This window comes from Drosophila virilis, unplaced genomic scaffold (genome assembly GCF_030788295.1).
Source record: "Drosophila virilis strain 15010-1051.87 unplaced genomic scaffold, Dvir_AGI_RSII-ME tig00001170, whole genome shotgun sequence".
In the NCBI taxonomy this organism is placed as follows: Eukaryota; Metazoa; Arthropoda; class Insecta; order Diptera; family Drosophilidae; genus Drosophila; species Drosophila virilis.
In genome coordinates this window covers 1,439,061-1,457,314 of record NW_027212828.1, presented here as the reverse complement: position 1 = coordinate 1,457,314, position 18,254 = coordinate 1,439,061, and the positions used below count along the sequence as shown (strand labels likewise).

The following is an 18,254-nucleotide window of genomic DNA, read 5'->3' as shown; positions in this document are numbered from 1 at the left end:
TTCTTCTTATTATTTTGTCAATGTCGTGCATTCTAAAAGCATAGGTTGCACTAGCCTAATGGGGGATGCTATTACCTAACGAAATGGTTTTCAATATAGTTGTGACTCGTGTATGGAGATTATTGGTGAAAGGCTTAGCGGCAGACCAGGCCGGAGTTTAGGCAACTGATTATTGGTTTTCGCAAAGTAAATAACCAGCCCACAGCCTCGAATAACTAATTCAATAACCTGAAGCTAAGTCTCCAGGGCCTATCAGAGGGATATTGTATCCTTCTAAATATATGCAGCTAGAAATATTTACAAACATCTGTAGGTCAGAGTTTTGGCATTTACACCCTTGATAGCTTACGGTTTGAGCCTATCACCAGTAATGAACTTAATAATCTACGTCACATTCTAAATCATAAACTTAAGTTCGAGTCTCATGTTACAACCGTGGTCAATAAGGCCAGAAAGAATAATCGGAATCGGATTTTATTACGACCTATATCTTTCGGCGCTAAGTCTTTAGTTGTTGCTTAAAAAAACTAAATTCTTCTTCATTGAACTTCGAGCTGGCGGCTAACATAACTGTATCTGTAAATTTCTGTATATACATTTGTTCCTATATTTCCCCACTACCCAACATATCCATTTACTAAAGCCACCTTAATACTATTAAATCTATCTCCTTCCTACTTTCTGATAAGGACCTCTTAGCCCTTCTTGGCCACTTTAATCCCCACGATGTTGAGTGGTCATCGCCAATCGATTCAAACTTTCTGTTGCCCTCTATATCAAATGAGTTTATTGATGGCCTACATACGATTGACTCACGGCAGTTTTAGTGGGCGCTTAATTTAAGAAATGGATCTCTCGATTTCGCCTTCGTGTTGGGTCCGTTTGACAGTGTTGTGCACAAGATTGACCCACTTACCCTTCCTGAAGATCCCTTTCAGCCAACTTAGTCCCAACTACAGACATTGATGTTGCCATTAAACTATTTTATGATAGCTCGCACTCGCTGTTTGACATCTGCGTCGCTCTTTGTCATCTAGTGAGGTCTGGTAGGCCTCCCTCAAGAGAACTATTGATATTGTAATATGTGAAGTAGAAGGTAATTAAAAACTTAATAAATCGGGAAAAACTCTAATTCCTTCAGTAATGCAGCGGTTAAATCAAACTTTTATACGCGAAATTTCAAATACTTAAGAATTACGTTCGCCTTCAGTTCGCACATAATTCAATGTATGTTCATTTTAATCGTAAGACATCTATTTGCCATATTCGGTGAGTTTAAAGATGAGAGCTAAAATACTGATCCAGGAACTGTTGAGCTGTTCTTTTAAACTACCTACTTCTCATCAGTTCCAAAAGTCATATACATCTTATATCCTTTTAGTACTGAAAGTTCGCGACTCGGTGGCCTTAACACAATCAAGCCTATCGGACCCTGATGGTGTTTCCGCTTGTGTGCTCAGGTACTGTGCTGCAGCGTTATTTAAACCGATTTTAAAACTATTTGTGTTGTCTGTAAATATCCCTTTTTATAATACAAGAGTTCATCCGAGGTCGATAATTACAGAAGTATATCCAAATTATCCGCTATATTGAAGCCCTATTATGGGATTTTGAATCATAGATTGACAACTACTAGCCCTCTTGAGTTTACTCAGTAAGAATTTCGACTCATTTAATCCCTCCCTACTGCGTCCGAAGACATGCTTTCTTGGCTATTTGCGTAACAGAAGACAAAGAATCTTTTTAGAAATACGTTTTCTTAATGTATTCAGGTGACTTCTGGAGTATCTCAAGGTAGTCATTTAGGTCGGCTACTCTCCCTTCCTGTCATGAATGACTTTCCCTTGATACTGTCTCAATCTTTAGGATTAATTTATGCTGATGAATTGATTTATTCCTTGCATACGAAAATATGATATCAAGTAATCTTTTAAGACGAAAATGATGCCATTAATGCCTGTTAAATTTAATAACTTAATTTAGAAGTTTTTCGTTTCACCAAGTGTGTTCAAAGGAGGTTTACAATCCGTACACGAAAAAACCCTTTTATATATCTTTGGTATGCATTACGTACAGAATTGAATCTGTACAGAGTTAATTCTTGTTGTTTGCCCTTCTTGGTTTTAATTGGGATCCTTGTTTGCGGTTACTGTCATACTCCAGTAGACTTCTTAATCCGTGGGCTATACCTCGTTTCTGTTTTCCAGCTTATCTCTAGCTTGATCTAATTTCTTTAATAGGGCCATAATAAACTTGTGTAGGCATTCGTCTCTTTAATAATAGGGTTAGGGATTCAGCTAATGCCATTATATATTAATAGTAGTCGGTAAGTGTATGACATCTTGCAATGTCTTATGAGCGTGAATCAGTCAGCTTCGATCCAAAATGTATTTTCTACTTGTTATTGTACTACTTTCGTATAGATGTTAATGTAGTATCCGTTAACAATGGTCCGTCTGAAAAATGTAATTACAATGATTATGTCTCATATTTTTTTTTATTTTAGGTTTGTGAAGTTGTTATACTCTAAGGGTAATTAAGGAGGTCTGTTGTCTTGTACTAAGTGCTAGACAAAACTAGGCGTTTATTTATTTATTTTGTGTTCATTCCTAAACAATTTATCCAATTTTTAAATTTATCCAATTTTAAAATTACCTATCTATTCCTCTATGATTACTAATAGTGTGGTTGTTATTAGTTATTAAGCACTGAATTCATTGAAAATGGGTAAAAAGTGTATTATGTATTTGTTAAAATTTATATAATAGGCAGAAGAATGTTGTTCCGACCCCATGAATTATATATATATTCTTGATCACCATTAACAGCTGAGTCGATCTAGCCATGCCCGTCTGTCCGTCCTGACTTGTATTGCCTACCACTTTAAGCCATCATTGTAATGCAATTAATTTTTTGAATATACTTAAATATTCTATGGTATAATATAATAAAAAACTGTACTGTAGAAAATTTCATCAAGATAGGTAAATAAACAACAAAGTTATAAATGAAAATGTGCTTTGGCTGGCTAGCCAGCTTGGTTCTTGTAATATATTCTTCTGAGTTTAAGTAGGTGGTATCGATACTTTCCTTTTAGTTTCTTATTCCCCGGACGATGTTGCGTTAAGTTCTACTTAATCGTGTTACTATAACTGTTTTAAACTGTATAAAATAACTGTATAAATATCTTTCGAAATGACCTATTTTCCTTTAAATGCATTTTGTTGTGCCCGTTGGTGTCTCTAACTGACTAACAGCTTAGTTAGATTCAGCTCTAAATTGTTTGAAGATATCAATACCATAAAATGGCAACAAATGTTTTTTTTTTTTATACCCTGAACCCATTAATGGATAAAAAGAGTATAATGTATTTGTGTAAATTTATGCAAAAGGCAGAAGCAAGCACCTCAGACCCAATAAAGTATATAAAGTATATATTGCCAACCAATTTAAGCCAGAATTTAAATGCAATTGACTTTTTCAGAATATACAAATATTCTATGGTACAATAAGATATACTGTAGAAAATTTCATAGAGATCGGTTAAGAAAAAGCCAAAGTTATGTGCAACTGCGCAATTGAATCGGGGCAGCCGCTTTAAGAATTTCTGTGTACATGTACAAACACACATTCATGCGCGTCTGCTTCGCATTCTAACAGCATGGTAATTGCGACTTTTTCTGTATTTTTAGTTCCTTTTTATCATAAGTACTTAATTATTGGTGTGGCTGCTGAGTAGAGGCATAGCAGGTGGTGCGGTCTGACGCGAGTTAGAGCCCTACCGGGGAAAGTATTTTTTCTTTATATACCCTGAACCCATTAAAAATGGCTATAAGGGTATATTCTATTTGTGCAAAATCCAAATTTATGTAACAGGCAGAAGAAAGGTTCTCCGAGCCCATAAAGTATATATATTCTTGATCAGCATCAATAGCCTAGTCAATCTAGCCATGTCCGTCTGTCTGTCTGTCCGTCTGTTCATCTGACCGTCCGTCCGTCTTCCCGTCTGTCCGTATGCATGAACGCAAGGATCTCAGAACCTATTAGAGCTAGAGCCTTGAAATTTTAGAAGTAGGTGCACCTAGTGCCTGCGCAGATCGTTTGTTTCCTATAATCGATAACTTACTCCGTTTCCAAGCAATCGATAAAAATCGATATGGATATCCTGTTTTTGGGGCAATTTTGGTAAATAATAAGAGCTAGAGTCACCAATCTTGACATATAGCTTCTAAAATAGAATATATATATGCATTTGATTTTGGAAGAAGAGGGTTCAGGGTATCCCCTAGTCGTGAGCTCCCGACTAGAGACGACAGCAAGTAATGCGGTCAGTTGCGAGTTCGACCCCTGCCAAGGGAACTTTTTTTTTTAATTTATTTGCTGTAAGAGGGTTCAGGCAAAGACAATATAAACGCTAAGATGAGTAACACCATACAACATACTATGCAGCTTGATTTTTTGAAAATTGAGAACGAAAACGAAATCGGTAGCAAATCAAAAGCTAAAAATAGAATGTGCTCTCAGCTTCGGCTCTATGAGGGCCGTGCAAGCAATTATGTTTGTATGCGTGTGAATATAAATTAGGTTTTAAATAATAAGTCCTCGCGGATTATTTTGATAGAACTTTATTTTAATAATGATTTATAAAACACTAGGCCGACACGCCGTAGTGAGTGAGTTCAATTATACCTGAAGTCGCTGGGCCGATGTGCCGCAGTGAAAGTCGAATTCAAAACTAAATTTACAAAAGATTGATCAAAAATACCTAAGCTATTGTGTGCTTTCACAACGGCCGCTAGAAGGCTTAGCTTGCGCCTCGTGCGCTGCCGTCGTGCAGGAACATCCGGCCCAGAGCTATGTCAGCATCTGCGGCTGGTGTTATGTTGCATTTTGCTGACCCCTGTTAGCTCGTAAGAACATCCGACTCAGTGCTATATCAGCATCTGGAGCTGGTGTCGTTGGCCTCTGTTAACTGCTCCCCTTTTAAGTTAAGGCCGCCCTCGGCCGTTCCTATCTCGGCAATCACCTTCTCTATCTCCATTGCCGATGCCATTTTTGTGGTGAACCGACGGTAGGTAACTCCGACTGCGTCATCGATCCATGTGATCGGGTCTAAGTGACTCGGCTGCTTTTGGCAGTTTGCCAAGCCACCAGCATGCAGCTCTCTGGCACAAGAACTGGTCGGTGAAAGTTGACAAAAGGTTCCTCCCGGCGTGGAAGTGCAATTCTTAAGGGCAAGCACTTGATCTCCGCACTCAGCTATAATGTTGTCGTCAATTTGTAGCACACCATTCTCATGTGCAACTGGATACAGCATCACCTTTCTGCAAGCCATTTTGATTTTCGGGAACTTAATGATAAAGTGAAGGGCATTAATAAATTGTAATACTTTCACGGACGCAACGGACATAAGGTCAGCTATTGGAGTACCTGTGGGTTCATCGACCCACACACATTTCTGCGTGATCTAATATATTTGGGCTTATGATATTAATTTTCGCAAGGGTAACAGCGAGCATCAAATTCTGCATTTCCATCAGCAACATTCTATTCCGAGCTAAAAGAGTTTCGTATAAATGCCCGGAATCTATCTGATTCTTTTTTGCAGCTTTTAGTAATGTGTTGACACTTGTAGTGAGTTGATTGATTTGTTCCTGAACTTTTGTGTTGATAGCTACCTGTCGGTTGTTAGAGTTCACCAACTGTAACTCAGTGAATTTGATCTTCTCGAAGTCACTGGCGTCAGGTGTTCCCGCAACTACTTTGAAAGCTACTACACAACTACCAAGAAATCTAAACTTCTTGCCACCCTGTGGTGCACGCCAAGAGCTTCTAACAGATCTCTGAGTTGGGACGCATCTACGCTTAGAAGCTTTCTCATGTGTGACTGCGGAAACATTTCACATAGCTCCATTGTTTCGTTTACCATTTTCTCGTACTCAGAGATGTTTGCTGTGTGCCTGACGAAATTGAATTCCTCCCAGACCAGAACTTGGCCCTCAACAATGGGAATATACTTGGCGTGTGAGTAATTAGTCACACGCGCTGCCGCATTTGCAAAAAATAGAAATAGCAGAAATCCGAACCTGCGGAAGACAGACAAAACGGACCAAACTATTACAACGTGTCTTCCTAAAGGAAATGCCAAGTGGCGTAAATATTAAAACTTGAAGGTGAAGCCTAGTGGCACAAATGTTGAAACTTATAGTTAAATTCAAGATGCATATAATCGATGTTTTATTTCAGCTCTCGCCCTACTTAAGGTTGTCCTTGTGGACCACCCTCCCTCCAATGAGAACGGTCGTACCAAGGTCTGCCTCTACGATCCGTTCTTCACTCTTGTGCACTTCTTAACTTTGCTGATATTTCCCTTTCGCGTTCGCCTGAGGGCACATGGAGGGCATCAACAGGTCTCTTGTTGATGACCGAATGTATTGTCTTGTTATACTCAATCGTGGCAAGCATTATGACTTCGACTGAATCACTGATGTTTCTCTCCAGCTTGAGACAACGTGCCAGCTCGGCTAGCGTGCTATGGAAGCGCTCGACTTGGCCATTGGAGGTGCTATGCAGCGGCGGCGCATTAACAATATGGAATCCATAGTTGTTTAACAACAGGGTCTTTATCGTTTGAGAATTCATCGAAGGCTCGTTGTCGCAATAAATTGTTCTGGCTCGTGGAAAGAAATTCGTCAGCTGCAGTAGTGGAGCTTTTAAATCCCCGATAGTGCGCGACTGAATTGGTTGTACGACTGCAAATTTAGAGAACTTAATACAACTACAACTTTCCGCAATTTCTTTAGCTAACTTCGCCATTTTAGGGAAATAATATTCTAATAACACTTGCTTAACACTTTCTTGAGCTGCTCTGTGCGCTCTATTATGTTTGGCAACGAGAATTTCTCTCCTCTCATCAACGTTGAAGACATCTGCAACTCGGATTTTGCAGTGCCAAAACTTTGTGTCTGGAAACATGCGAACTAAGCCATCCTTCACCTGTGCTAGTGTGTGCAGGTTGCAATAGAGGGATTTGACCGCATTTGAATTAATCAAGTCAAGCAGTTCATCTAAAAGGGCTGTGTGATCAGTGAAGCCCACTTCATGACGCTTCTTGTCCCCAAAAAAAATGAAGTTGCGTTTGATGGGGACGCGTGCCTCTTCAATGACAATTTGATTTTGGAAATAATTAAGTGCCTTTTCGGTCGACTCAATTGTATAGGTCAAGGACAGCCCGCTGTGGACTGTGGCTGCGCAGGAATCAGTATTCAGCTCGTCAAGAGTGTTGAGCTGTTGTCGCGATAGCGCATCATGCGCGTTTCCTCAATGCGCGTCTTCCATCTTTTAATTTTAGCGTTCGGGTTTGACTCAGAAACGGGAAAAGTTAACAGTTGGTGGTCCGTGAAAATGTTAATGTCTTTTACTCCATATAGGTAGTGACGTAGCTTGCTAAGGGCCCAAACTATAGCCAAAAGTTCCCGCTCGTTGGTGGCGTAGTTCACCCCCGGGGGTTTCAATGTTCTGGAAATCATTGAGATGGGGCGACCCTCTTGAGAAAGCACTGCCCCTATGCCGTAAGCTGAAGCGTCTGTCGTTAGTTCAAACGGCTTCTTAAAGTCAGGGTATCTGAGCATGACGTTTTCTGACGACAAAATGTTGCGTTGAATCTCAGAGAATTCTACCTGAATCTCAGAGAATTCTACCGGGATGTTTCGCAATCTATGTTTACTTACTGACCCATTCTCGCGCTTTAGAAGATCAGAAATGGGTTTTGCTATTGAGGCAAAGTCTTTGATGAAACACCTATAGTAACTATCCAGTCCTAAAAATGATCTGATCTCGAATATATTCTTTGGTTCTGGGAACTCCTGAATCGCTTTGACTTTTTCGGTGTCCGTTGTAGCTCCATTACTGGTTACCACGAAACCAAGAAAACCTAAGCTTTTCTTAAAAATACGCGATTTTTTCTTGGAGATTCTCATATTTGCCTCGTACAGGCTCTTTAAGACCCACTCTACATGTTGGACAAGAGAACTTTCGTCTTTTGTGGAGACGATGACATCGTCAACGTAGACTTAGCAAGATATGCCAATTTCCTCACGCAGTACGTTGTCAACAGTTCTTTGGAAGATGCTAGCCGCATTCTTCAACCCAAAGGGAAGTCGACAAAATTCGTACTTCCCCCCGTTAACTGCAAATGCTGTTTTTTCACGGTCACGCTCTGCTAGCCTGATCTGGTGATAGCCGGATTTTAGTTTCAATGTCGAAGGGTATTTAGCTTTGCCAAGATTCCTCAAAATCATTCAAACATTCGAATGCGATGGTTTTCTCGTTAAGTTTGCAAAAATCCATTACTAGGCGCATATTCTTGTTACCAAACTCGTCCGTCCCCTTCTTGTCCACCACCCAAATGGGGTTATTGTAGGGGGAGACAGATTTTTTGATGTTACCGTTCTTCAGAATACTTTGAATCTCTTTATTAACGAATTCCGCTGCTCCCATGGGGTAGGGGTACAGCCGGACATAAACTGGTTGTTCATCAGTGGTCCTGATGGTTGCCACCACTGATGTGTTATAGGGAAGTGCTTCTTCCGGATCTGCGAAGGCCTTATGTTTGCTTTTTAGCATCTTTAGGAATGCTTCGGGCGCGTCGGCGCAGTCAACATTGGTAAAGTTAACATCCGCGCACCTGTGGAATTCGATTTGTTCAGTTTCTGCGCCACATTTGAGTTGGCCAGAAGAAAGACAAAGCGAAACTCCTGCTTGTGTGAGCAAGTCGAGGCCCACAATTCCATCAAATGTGGACAGGTTTGGGATTAAGAAAAATGTGGCAGTTTTGGCGAACAGAGATATAAGGCACTTATGAGTGATCTTCGTGGTGCCGTGTATAGAATGGGTAGAGAAGGGAGAATTTACTTTTAGATTTTTATGTGGTCTGATATAATTCTTGGAAGCGCCCGTGTCGATGAGAAACCTCATCTGGATCCCTGCTACTCTTCTACTGATGTAGGGCAGCAGGGAGCTTCCTCTTAAAAAATTGAGAGTGTCTGAGTCATAACCGCTACGATTGTCATCGGCAATTTGCTGTTGTGCTGCTGCTGCAGAGCTAGCATACGAACCTGAATCTTGATCCGGCTCGTGAGCTGTGTGATTGACTCTCTGCCTCCTCTGTCCGCTTAAACGCCCAGACGTGGCCGTTCTTTTGTAGGCTTGAGGAGCGCTAGAGTTAACGTGCTTGTGCTTGCGATGCTGGTGCTTGCGATGGTTGTAGAATTTTAGACACAGATGGATCGACGTCCATTGGTTCCTGTGACCCGCCACCTTTGTTCCACCTGCCACTCTGTTGTTCAAATTGACTTTGTTGCTGTTTCTATTGTTTAGCGAAGTGAGGATTTTTGGAACCGCAGGGTTGCGGATCCCCCTGCTGTTGACCCCTATCTTGCTGACGGACCTGCGGCCTCGGGGTCACTTTTCGTTCCCCATCTTCTTGTCCTTTAGCGAAGCTAGCGGCAAAGGCGTACCACTCATGGTTTGCCTCTACCTCTTGCACTAGCGCTAGGGTCGACGGTAAGTCCTTAGGCTTTGGCATGAACAGGACATCCGTCATCAACGCATCATCTCTAAACTTTGTACAGAGCCCTTGTGCCATGCTTGGTTCATAAGACATGTTGACCTTATTGGTGAGAAGAGTAAGCTTTTTCCCAACCTCGTCATAGTATTGTAAAATTGTTAACGGGCCCTGTCTTAGGGTGCTCATCTCTTGCTCTATGACTTGAATGCCTCTCTTATCCCTGTATGTGAAATCGAGACGGTTTATTATGGAATCAAAATTCATTACTGTGCCAAACTGACCCAAAACGCCGTCAGCTGCCCCTCTAATTTTGCTCTCTATAATAATGACCGCCTGGTAGTGGCGTGAACTGCCGTCGTATGGCTTGTAAATTTTATATGCCGCTATCGCAACTTGTCTCCAAGAGGCGTACGTCTCTGGCACCCCCGTAAATTCTGGTAAGCATTTGACGGCGTCCAATGGTTCATTACATTGGACATCGTTTCTGATTTCCACCGGCTCAAATGCCTGGACCGGCGGTGTTTATATACTACTGGTAGATATTCTGCCTACCAATTCTTGTATCTGAGCGTCTAAGGAAGCCCTCAGCTCTGCATCTCTTTGCTTTAATATTGCGCTCTGTGCTTCTAAGGCGGAGGCCACTGCGGCCTGCACCAAGGCCCTAAGCTGCTCAGGCTACATTCCTATTTTACACCTGTTGTCAGCGATTTTTTGCGGGACGGCTTCCCTATCTAAGGTGGTGGAGTCGTCTGACTCAGATTCCCTCGCAGAGCGGTCTCTGTAACTGAGAAACGAGCTGTTCATGGACTATACTTGTCAACAATAATAACAACACAATTTCAAGGGCAAATCAACAACGGTAAATTAAATGAATGCTGACAGAGGAGAGTTTATTGAAAATTGCTGATAGACGCAAAATTGTGTTACTCAAAGTTAGTTGGGAACACAATTACTGCAATTTTAATATTTCTACTTATATTTTTTTACGATTTTATTTTAAGTAAATCACGCAAATTGAAAAAACTTTGTGCCAAATGATGTCCCACTTACATTTTATTTGATCCTAGAAAGGTTGTATGTTCTACGTATAAAACTACTGATTCCCACGCTGAAGTCGCGAATGCTTTTTTTTGTATCCCTCGCTGAAGTCTGTGGTGTTGGTTTACGTCGCTGCCCAAACCCGCTTGCGCGCTGGTTTGGTGACAAGTCACTGGCCGAAGAGCTCCAGCGGCTACGGTGTATCAAATGGTGTTTAATGTGCTTGTGCCGCTGACGTAAGTTGATGTAGCTCAGGCACAGCTTTTATTGTTTGCACTGGTAGGTTAGTTCTTTACACTGCACAGCACACAAAATAATTATGGAACAAAATGGTCCGAAAAACGTTGGGCGCCAATTAGGTTTTAAATAATAAGTCTTCGCGGATTATTTTGATAGAACTTTATTTTAATAATGATTTATAAAACACTAGGCTGACACGCCGTAGTGAGTGAGTTAAATTATACACGAAGTTGCTGGGCCGATGTGCCGCAGTGAAAGTCGAATTAAAAACTAAATTTACAAAAGATTGATCAAAAATACCTAAGCTATTGTGTGCTTTCACAACGGCCGCTAGAAGGCTTAGCTTGCGCCTCGTGCGCTGCCGTCGAGCAAGAACATCTGGCCCAGAGCTATGTCAGCATCTGCGGCTGGTGTTATGTTGCATTTTGCTGACCCCTGTTAGCTCGTAAGAACATCCGGCTCAGTGCTATATCAGCATCTGGAGCTGGTGTCCTTGGCCTCTGTTAACTTATACATACATAACAGCATATTTGAATGTGTTGTTAGCCACTGCCCTGGCAGTCTCTGGCTGAAACAACAAAGAAATAATTTTCTTAGTTTTTTTTAGCGCCGATCACGACCAACCCCCTATCCCAAGCGCAATAATCTAAACTGAATTACCAAAATCTCGAACTAAAAATTGAATCAAAAGTCATATTTATTTATACAAATAAATATGCAATTGTATTGTTTAGCACTCTTTTATTTCTTAATTGGAGAATAAAAATAATATTAATTTAATTTAAAGAACTTATGTCAACATTTGCTTCGACTTAGAAATACATATTTGCTACGGAGCCAACCTCAGTACACAAAATGTATTGATCTATCAACACAAATTCGGGATAGGTCATGATCTGCGCAAGAAAACTAACAAAATTAATTTCTTGCCAGCTAAAGCCAGGGCAGTGAATAACAACACATACATACATACTTTAAAGTTCTTATCCATGTGTAATTCACGCATACAACCAAAGGTGCTTGCACGCCATTGACTGAGACAAGAACTTTTCTCGAGCATACACTGTCCAAAAAGAAACGTGAAATAAATCTATGTGTGCTATTTTCTTAACATAATTATTGCGCAAGAAGCGCCTTGTTTAAAAATTTTAAAAGTTCTTAAATTTTCCTGTAAAATTATTTGTTAATATCTAGGGTAATATATCATTTAAATAAAGCATGCATTTGATGGATAAAGCACAAGCACTTTGCGTCAATCGTAAAGTTCTAAACTTTTTCGCTTTATGTACTTCAAAAACAAAGCTACGCAAAGCAGCATCGACCAGCTTTGCTGAAGGCAGGCTGGCGACTAACTTCGTAGCTCGTGTCAGCATCAGCAAGCCGCGACTTCGGCATTCGTTCGTCTGGTCTTTGGAGAACGAACAACCAGTCGACAGGCATGCCGTACGAAGCCTCAAAGGCCAAATGAAAGGCCAGGCTAGCAATTTTGTGTCGCATTCAAATGTATGGGCGTTACTCATCTTAGTGTTTATATTGTCTTTGGTTCAGGGTATTCCTTAGTCGGGAGCTCCCGACTAGAACCTCTTACTTGTTTGTATATTTTTTTGATGTCTTAATTTGAAATCAGATTTGTGTTGGGTTATTCCGGTTTTTAGGTTGGATTTTGTTGTGACGATGTGCACTCTGTTGCAATTATTGTTGTTATCCCCGACATATGGTAGTTTATAAACGACATTACTTTTGTCCATCATTGGTATTTCACCTTAGTATTATTAAAGAATTTTTGTAAAGTATATGTAGGCTTATATACTTATATTTCTTTTCTGTTTACCAGTCTGAGTTTATGAACCGTTCCGATAATCTTGGTACACACGTTAGATATATATATATATATATATATATTTGGAGATTTTGTTGGCTTATGTGTTCTAATATGTTGTCTTTTAAATAATGTTCTAATTATATTCTTCGGAAATGGTCAATAGTTTTTTAATTTCGATTTCTTTATGGTATAGTGCGTCCGATATGTTTGTCATCCTTCTCATACAGCTTAGTGCTGTATTTATAATCATACATTTTGGATGGTTAGAGTTCTAGTTAAGTTTTAGTTTTATATTCCACTTAATTTTGTGTGAGTTGCCCAAGTATAGTAGCATCCCGTCTTGTAGTTCCACTGTGAATTGATATGTTTGTGAAACGAATTTAAATCTTTTTAAATGTTTTGTTTTCTTTGCAGCAAAAAGGTCATCTATATATGTCAGAAGTTTTGGTTTGATTGTCAATTTACTAGTAACATTGTCTAAAAGTTCCTTCATCATAATGTCAGCTATTATTGGAGAGGCCGGTGATCCCATTGGCATTCCTTTTAATTGTATGCACGTTCTTTCTTCATATTTCTAAAACCTTTTCTCATGAATACAGAAATATATTCATGAACAATTGTTTTGGTATAGCTCTGATATCTTCTAATGTGGTTCATTTGTTATTATGTTATTATGTCCAGTACCAGTTCTATTGGTATGCTGGGAAACAGGGATACTATGTCAAAAGATGCTAATATTTCGTCTTCCCTGAAAGTCGCATTTTTAACTCTGTCTATCAACTTTAAAAAACTTTTAATATTATATCTAGAGTCCGTTGTCAAGTTTCGTAGTATTTTTATAATATATGTATATGCATAGTCCTATGATGGGAAACCGATAGAGAAGTTATTGGTCTCAGAGGTGGTCCTTCCTTGTGAATTTTCGGCAGTCCATACATTCTTGGGGGCACTGCTGTGGTAGTAATCATCTTATTCCTTTGATTCCTTTCTTTCTTCCCTTGTGCTTTGGTTGTTCTTCGTTAACTTACTAATAAAGAGAATTTAGCGTGTGCTGACTCTTGTGTTTATTTTTCGTTGATCATCTGTACCAATTCATCTCCGCTCGCAACGTATTGTGAAGTGAAGTAATGAAGTAATTCTTTCATATTAATCGGGAGAGAATTTTAGCGCTCTCGCAATTAGCATTTCTACGTTAGGTCAGTTTTTTTTTATTTCTTTTTTTATTTACTATCTTTCTTATCGATAATAAGCAAATTATGTGGTGTTGATAATTATATGAGGCTTTTGTATGTATTAGAAAAATTACATTTTCTTTTTGACTTTACTGGGGATTGAGCCCCGGACCTTTTGCGAAGGGTACTGACTTGTAGACCACCTCACTAGGCAAGCGAGCTGTTAGGTCAGCTAAACGAAAAATTATAAAATGGAAAGGTCGCCAAACACAACATTATATAATATATATATATAATATATATATATATATATATATATATATATATATATATATATATATATAAATCTCTTTTATTTCTTATTTGGGAAACAAAAATAATATTGATTTAACCTAAAATATTTATTTACGTGCTTTTTTTTTTAAATAATTAATCACGTAAATAAATATTTTAGGTAAAATCAATATTATTTTTGTTTCACAAATAAGAAATAAAAGAGATTTTTTTAGATATAGAGGTTTTAATCGGGAGCTCCCGACTAGGGAATACTCTGAACCCTCCGGAACCCGTTTGAAGTAATAAATATAAATTTACAAAAAAAGTTCCCTTGGCAGGGTTCGAGCTCGCAACTGACCGCATTACCTGTTGCCGACTCTACTCAACGGCCACACCAGCCAAAAAAGGGTAGGGCTCGAATTCGCGACAGACCGCACCACTGCCTCTACTCAACAGCCCCACCTATAATTGAGTCTTGCTGAGAAAAACAACGATTTAAAGTATCAGCACAGAAAACAAAACAATCGCAGCCACAATGATGTTAATAGAATTCAAAGCAGACGCGCATGAATGTGTGTGTGTGTACATGCATACAGAAATTTTTGTAATTTGCGCTTGCTGACGCTGATACGAGGAAAGTCAAAACACGGTTTCTTTAATAGCGTTTGTGTTCTACAATACATCTAGTTGTGACATAGAATATTTGGATATTCTCAAAAAGTCAATTGCAATTAAATTGTGGCTTTAATTGGTGGGCAATACAAGTTGCGTTATTAATTTTTTATAGCTTTTTTATATTTATAATATTCTAGAAGCAACATATCAAGTTTGGTGACTCTAGCTCTTAATATTTACCCAATTTGCTCAAAAAACAGGATGTCGATATCGATTTTTATCGATTGCTTGCAAAGGCGACCTGTTATCGAATGTCGGAAACAAACTCGATCTGGCACTAAGAGGACCTTCAACTAATTTCAAGTCTCTAGCTCTTATAGGTTCAAATATCCTTGAGTTCATACATACGAACAGACGGACGGACGGACGGACGAGTGAACAGGCAGCCGGGCATGGCTAGATCGACTCGGCTATTGATGCTGATCTAGAATATGTAAACTTTATGGGATCGGAGATGTCTCCTTCTATGCGTAACACATTTCAGGATTAAATTATAATACCGTCAAGGTATGATTGCCCACGTGTTTGCGGCAGCTAGCGCAATTTCCTAGAATTTCTGTATGCATGTAGAACACACACTCATGCGCATATGTTTCGTATTCAATCAACAGCATTGCGATTGCGACTGCTTTCTGTGCTGCTATTTTACTTCGTTTTTTTTTTTTTTCAATAATACTTAATTATTAGAATAGCTGTGGAGAACAGGCATAAGAAGTGGTGCCGTCTGTCGCGAATTCGATCCCTACCGGGGAAACTATTTATTTTGGCTGGTGTGGGTGTTAAGTAGAGTCCGCAGCAAGTAATGCGGTCATTTGCGAGATCGCACTCTGCCACGGAAACTTTTTTTTTTAAATTAATCTATATTATTTTAAACGATTTATTTTAAGTTTCTCCGGTATACCTCAAAATTGTTTCCAAAGCCCACCATAAGAGCTCAGTTGCAAATATCATAATATTCCACGCCTCTTGAGGGGAAAACGGTTGTGTTCAACCTTTTTTAATACCTTCTGATCGGCTGCAAACTTATTTTTAAAAATCTTTGTGAACATTTATTTGTTACGCTTTTTACAACATCCACTCATTTTGGAGGAAGAATGCACTTCGAGATACTTAGTACGGGTAGATTTAAATTGTCCCCCAGTAAAATTGAATTAAAATTTATATTCTATTATATCAAAAACAAAAACGACTTTTAACACAGTGATTTTTATTATACATAGTTGTCTGATAATTTTGCCATTTTTCTTGTAATACGTTGTTGAAGTAAATGTTCAGAATCAAAAACAGCCACTGTTCTTATTTTAGAAAACAATTGCAATTAAAATACCGATTTTAGATAATTTCCATTAAATTAGATTATAAACTGAGACATTGATTTTCATAGACATAGTCAGACAGACGTACGCGGCTAAGTCGACTTGGTTGTTGCTACTGATCAAGATTATTTGGTCGGAAAGGTTTACGCATAGAAATATGTAGCGCATTTTCTGAAAAATTTATAATACCCGCAATGTTAAAACATTTTTAATTAGCATATATACGGCTTAATATTTCACATACAACTTTTGAAATTGATCTCGATTAAACAGGTAAAGGATGATTTAAGGCAAAACCATTTGTTTGCAAACCTATTAGTAAAAGAATATTCTAAACTTATGCTAAGTAATGGAATTGAAATATGAAATCTTAAAAAAATTAAAAATTAATTTTATTTGTACGAATAACTATTGAAAAAAATAATGATATTGTGTAGTGCCGATGGTAACTTCGAAGTGACTCTTGCAACAAAAGCTACAATTTACTCTGAAGGATTAGTTGAATGGAAACCACCAGCAATATACAAGTCATCCTGTGAGATAGACGTAGAATATTTCCCATTCGATGAACAAACATGTGTTCTAAAATTTGGCAGTTGGACTTATGATGGGTTCAAGGTAGGTTTGTCAATTCTCCCGCACGATCTATATATGTACTTTTTTACTATTTCACCAAAAATCATGTATATTACTTATTATTATTTGAGTTTCACATTTTATTTAGCGCATTTATAATAACACGCTACCCGTTTTGCTATGGTTTGCACGGTTTTCAGACTACGCAAAGCTTATTGGCAGTAAAAGATTTAAGTCGTCTATAACTTCTTTATGAACAAACATTTCTTTTAAAAATAACAACTAATATTATTTAAATAATATATACATATTTATCATATATTAATTTATATAATTATTTAAAATTTGGATTATATACAGAGTGTATGCAGGTTTGTTTTCGTATTGTTCAAGGGTACACTTTATAACATTTTTACTCTTTACAATAGGTTCAATTATTAGGAACTGAAAATAAAAACAAATTAACTAAACAAATAAATAAAAAAATGTTAGGTCTAGTTTTTAAATTTTGTTCTAATAAATGCATATTATATTTGGCTTTCTTTAGTTACTTAACTAGTAGACATATGTACCCAGATACCCACTGTTTATACCCTGAACCCATTAAAAATGGGTATAAGGGTATATTGTATTTGTGCAAAATCCAAATGTATGTAACAGTCAGAAGGAAGCATCTTTGTCCCCATAAATAATATATATTCTTGATCAGCATCAATAGCCGAATCGATCTAGGCAAGACCGTCTATCTGTCCGTCCGTCCGTCCGTCCGTCCGTCCGTATGTATGAACGCAAAGATCTCAGAACCTATAAGAGCTAGAGACTTGAAATTTTAGATGTATGTGCTCCTAGTGTCTGCGCATATTGAGTTTGTTTCCGATAATCGATACCTTACTCCGTTTCTAAGCAATCGATAAGAATCGATATTGACATCCTGTTTTTTGGGCAACTTTGGTAAATAATAAGAGCTAGAGTCACCAAACTTGACATATAGCTTCTAAAAGAGAATATATATGCATTGATGTTGGAAGAAGAGGGTTCAGGCAAAGACAATATAAACACTAAGATGAGTAACGCCCATATATTTAAATGCGACGCAAAATTTCTAGCCTGGCCCTTCATCTGGCCTTTGAGGCTTCGTAAGGCATGCCTGCCGACTAGTTGTTCGCTCTCCAAAGGCCAGACGAACGAATGCTGATGCTGACACGAGCAACGAAGTTAGTCTCCAGCCTGCCTTTAGCAAAGCTGGTCGATGCTTCTTTGCGTCGCTTCGTTACTTACTTACTTACTTACGATCGACGCAAAATGCTTGTGCTTTGTCCATGGAATGCATGCTTTATTTAAATTATATATTACAATAGATAGTAACGATTAATTTTACAGGAAGATTTAAGAATTAAATAATGTTTCCACAAGGCGCATCTTGTGCAATAACTACGATAAGAAAATAGCACACATAGATTGATTTCAATTTTGTTTTTGAACCGTGTATGCTCGAGAAAAGTTCTTGTCTCTGTCAATGGCGTGCAAGCACCTTTGGTTGTTTGCGTGAATTACACATGCATAAGAACTTT

At 38.5% G+C, this 18,254-nt stretch overlaps 1 protein-coding gene and 1 long non-coding RNA gene across 14 annotated transcripts in view; one reads left to right on the top strand and one right to left on the bottom strand.

Annotated features, from left to right (window-relative positions):
- The window catches only part of nAChRalpha4 (nicotinic acetylcholine receptor alpha4), a 366,112-nt gene that overhangs the window by 156,763 nt on the left and 191,095 nt on the right, over positions 1-18,254 (top strand). For 9 of the 12 annotated variants that reach the window (XR_011417140.1, XM_032440807.2, XM_070210819.1 and 6 more), the window contains one exon: positions 16,545-16,725. The exons of 2 other annotated variants lie outside the window; for them this stretch is intronic. Coding sequence is in view for 8 of the 10 variants with exons in the window: in XM_032440807.2 (XP_032296698.1) it covers positions 16,545-16,725 (181 nt within the window). In the remaining 2 variants the exon portion in view is untranslated. Of the gene's footprint in view, positions 1-16,544; positions 16,726-18,254 lie in introns of those variants that run through there. One more of the 12 variants, XM_070210823.1, reaches the window with a different exon arrangement.
- The window catches only part of LOC26530478 (uncharacterized), a 28,988-nt gene that overhangs the window by 8,057 nt on the left and 2,677 nt on the right, over positions 1-18,254 (bottom strand). Inside the window, exons 2-3 of one of the 2 annotated variants that reach the window (XR_004305330.2) lie at positions 1,338-2,456; positions 917-1,066 (exon numbers count right to left, since the gene is read on the bottom strand). This is a non-coding gene — a long non-coding RNA (uncharacterized lncRNA). The remainder of the gene's footprint in view (positions 1-916; positions 1,067-1,337; positions 2,457-18,254) is intronic. The other variant, XR_004305331.2, reaches the window with a different exon arrangement.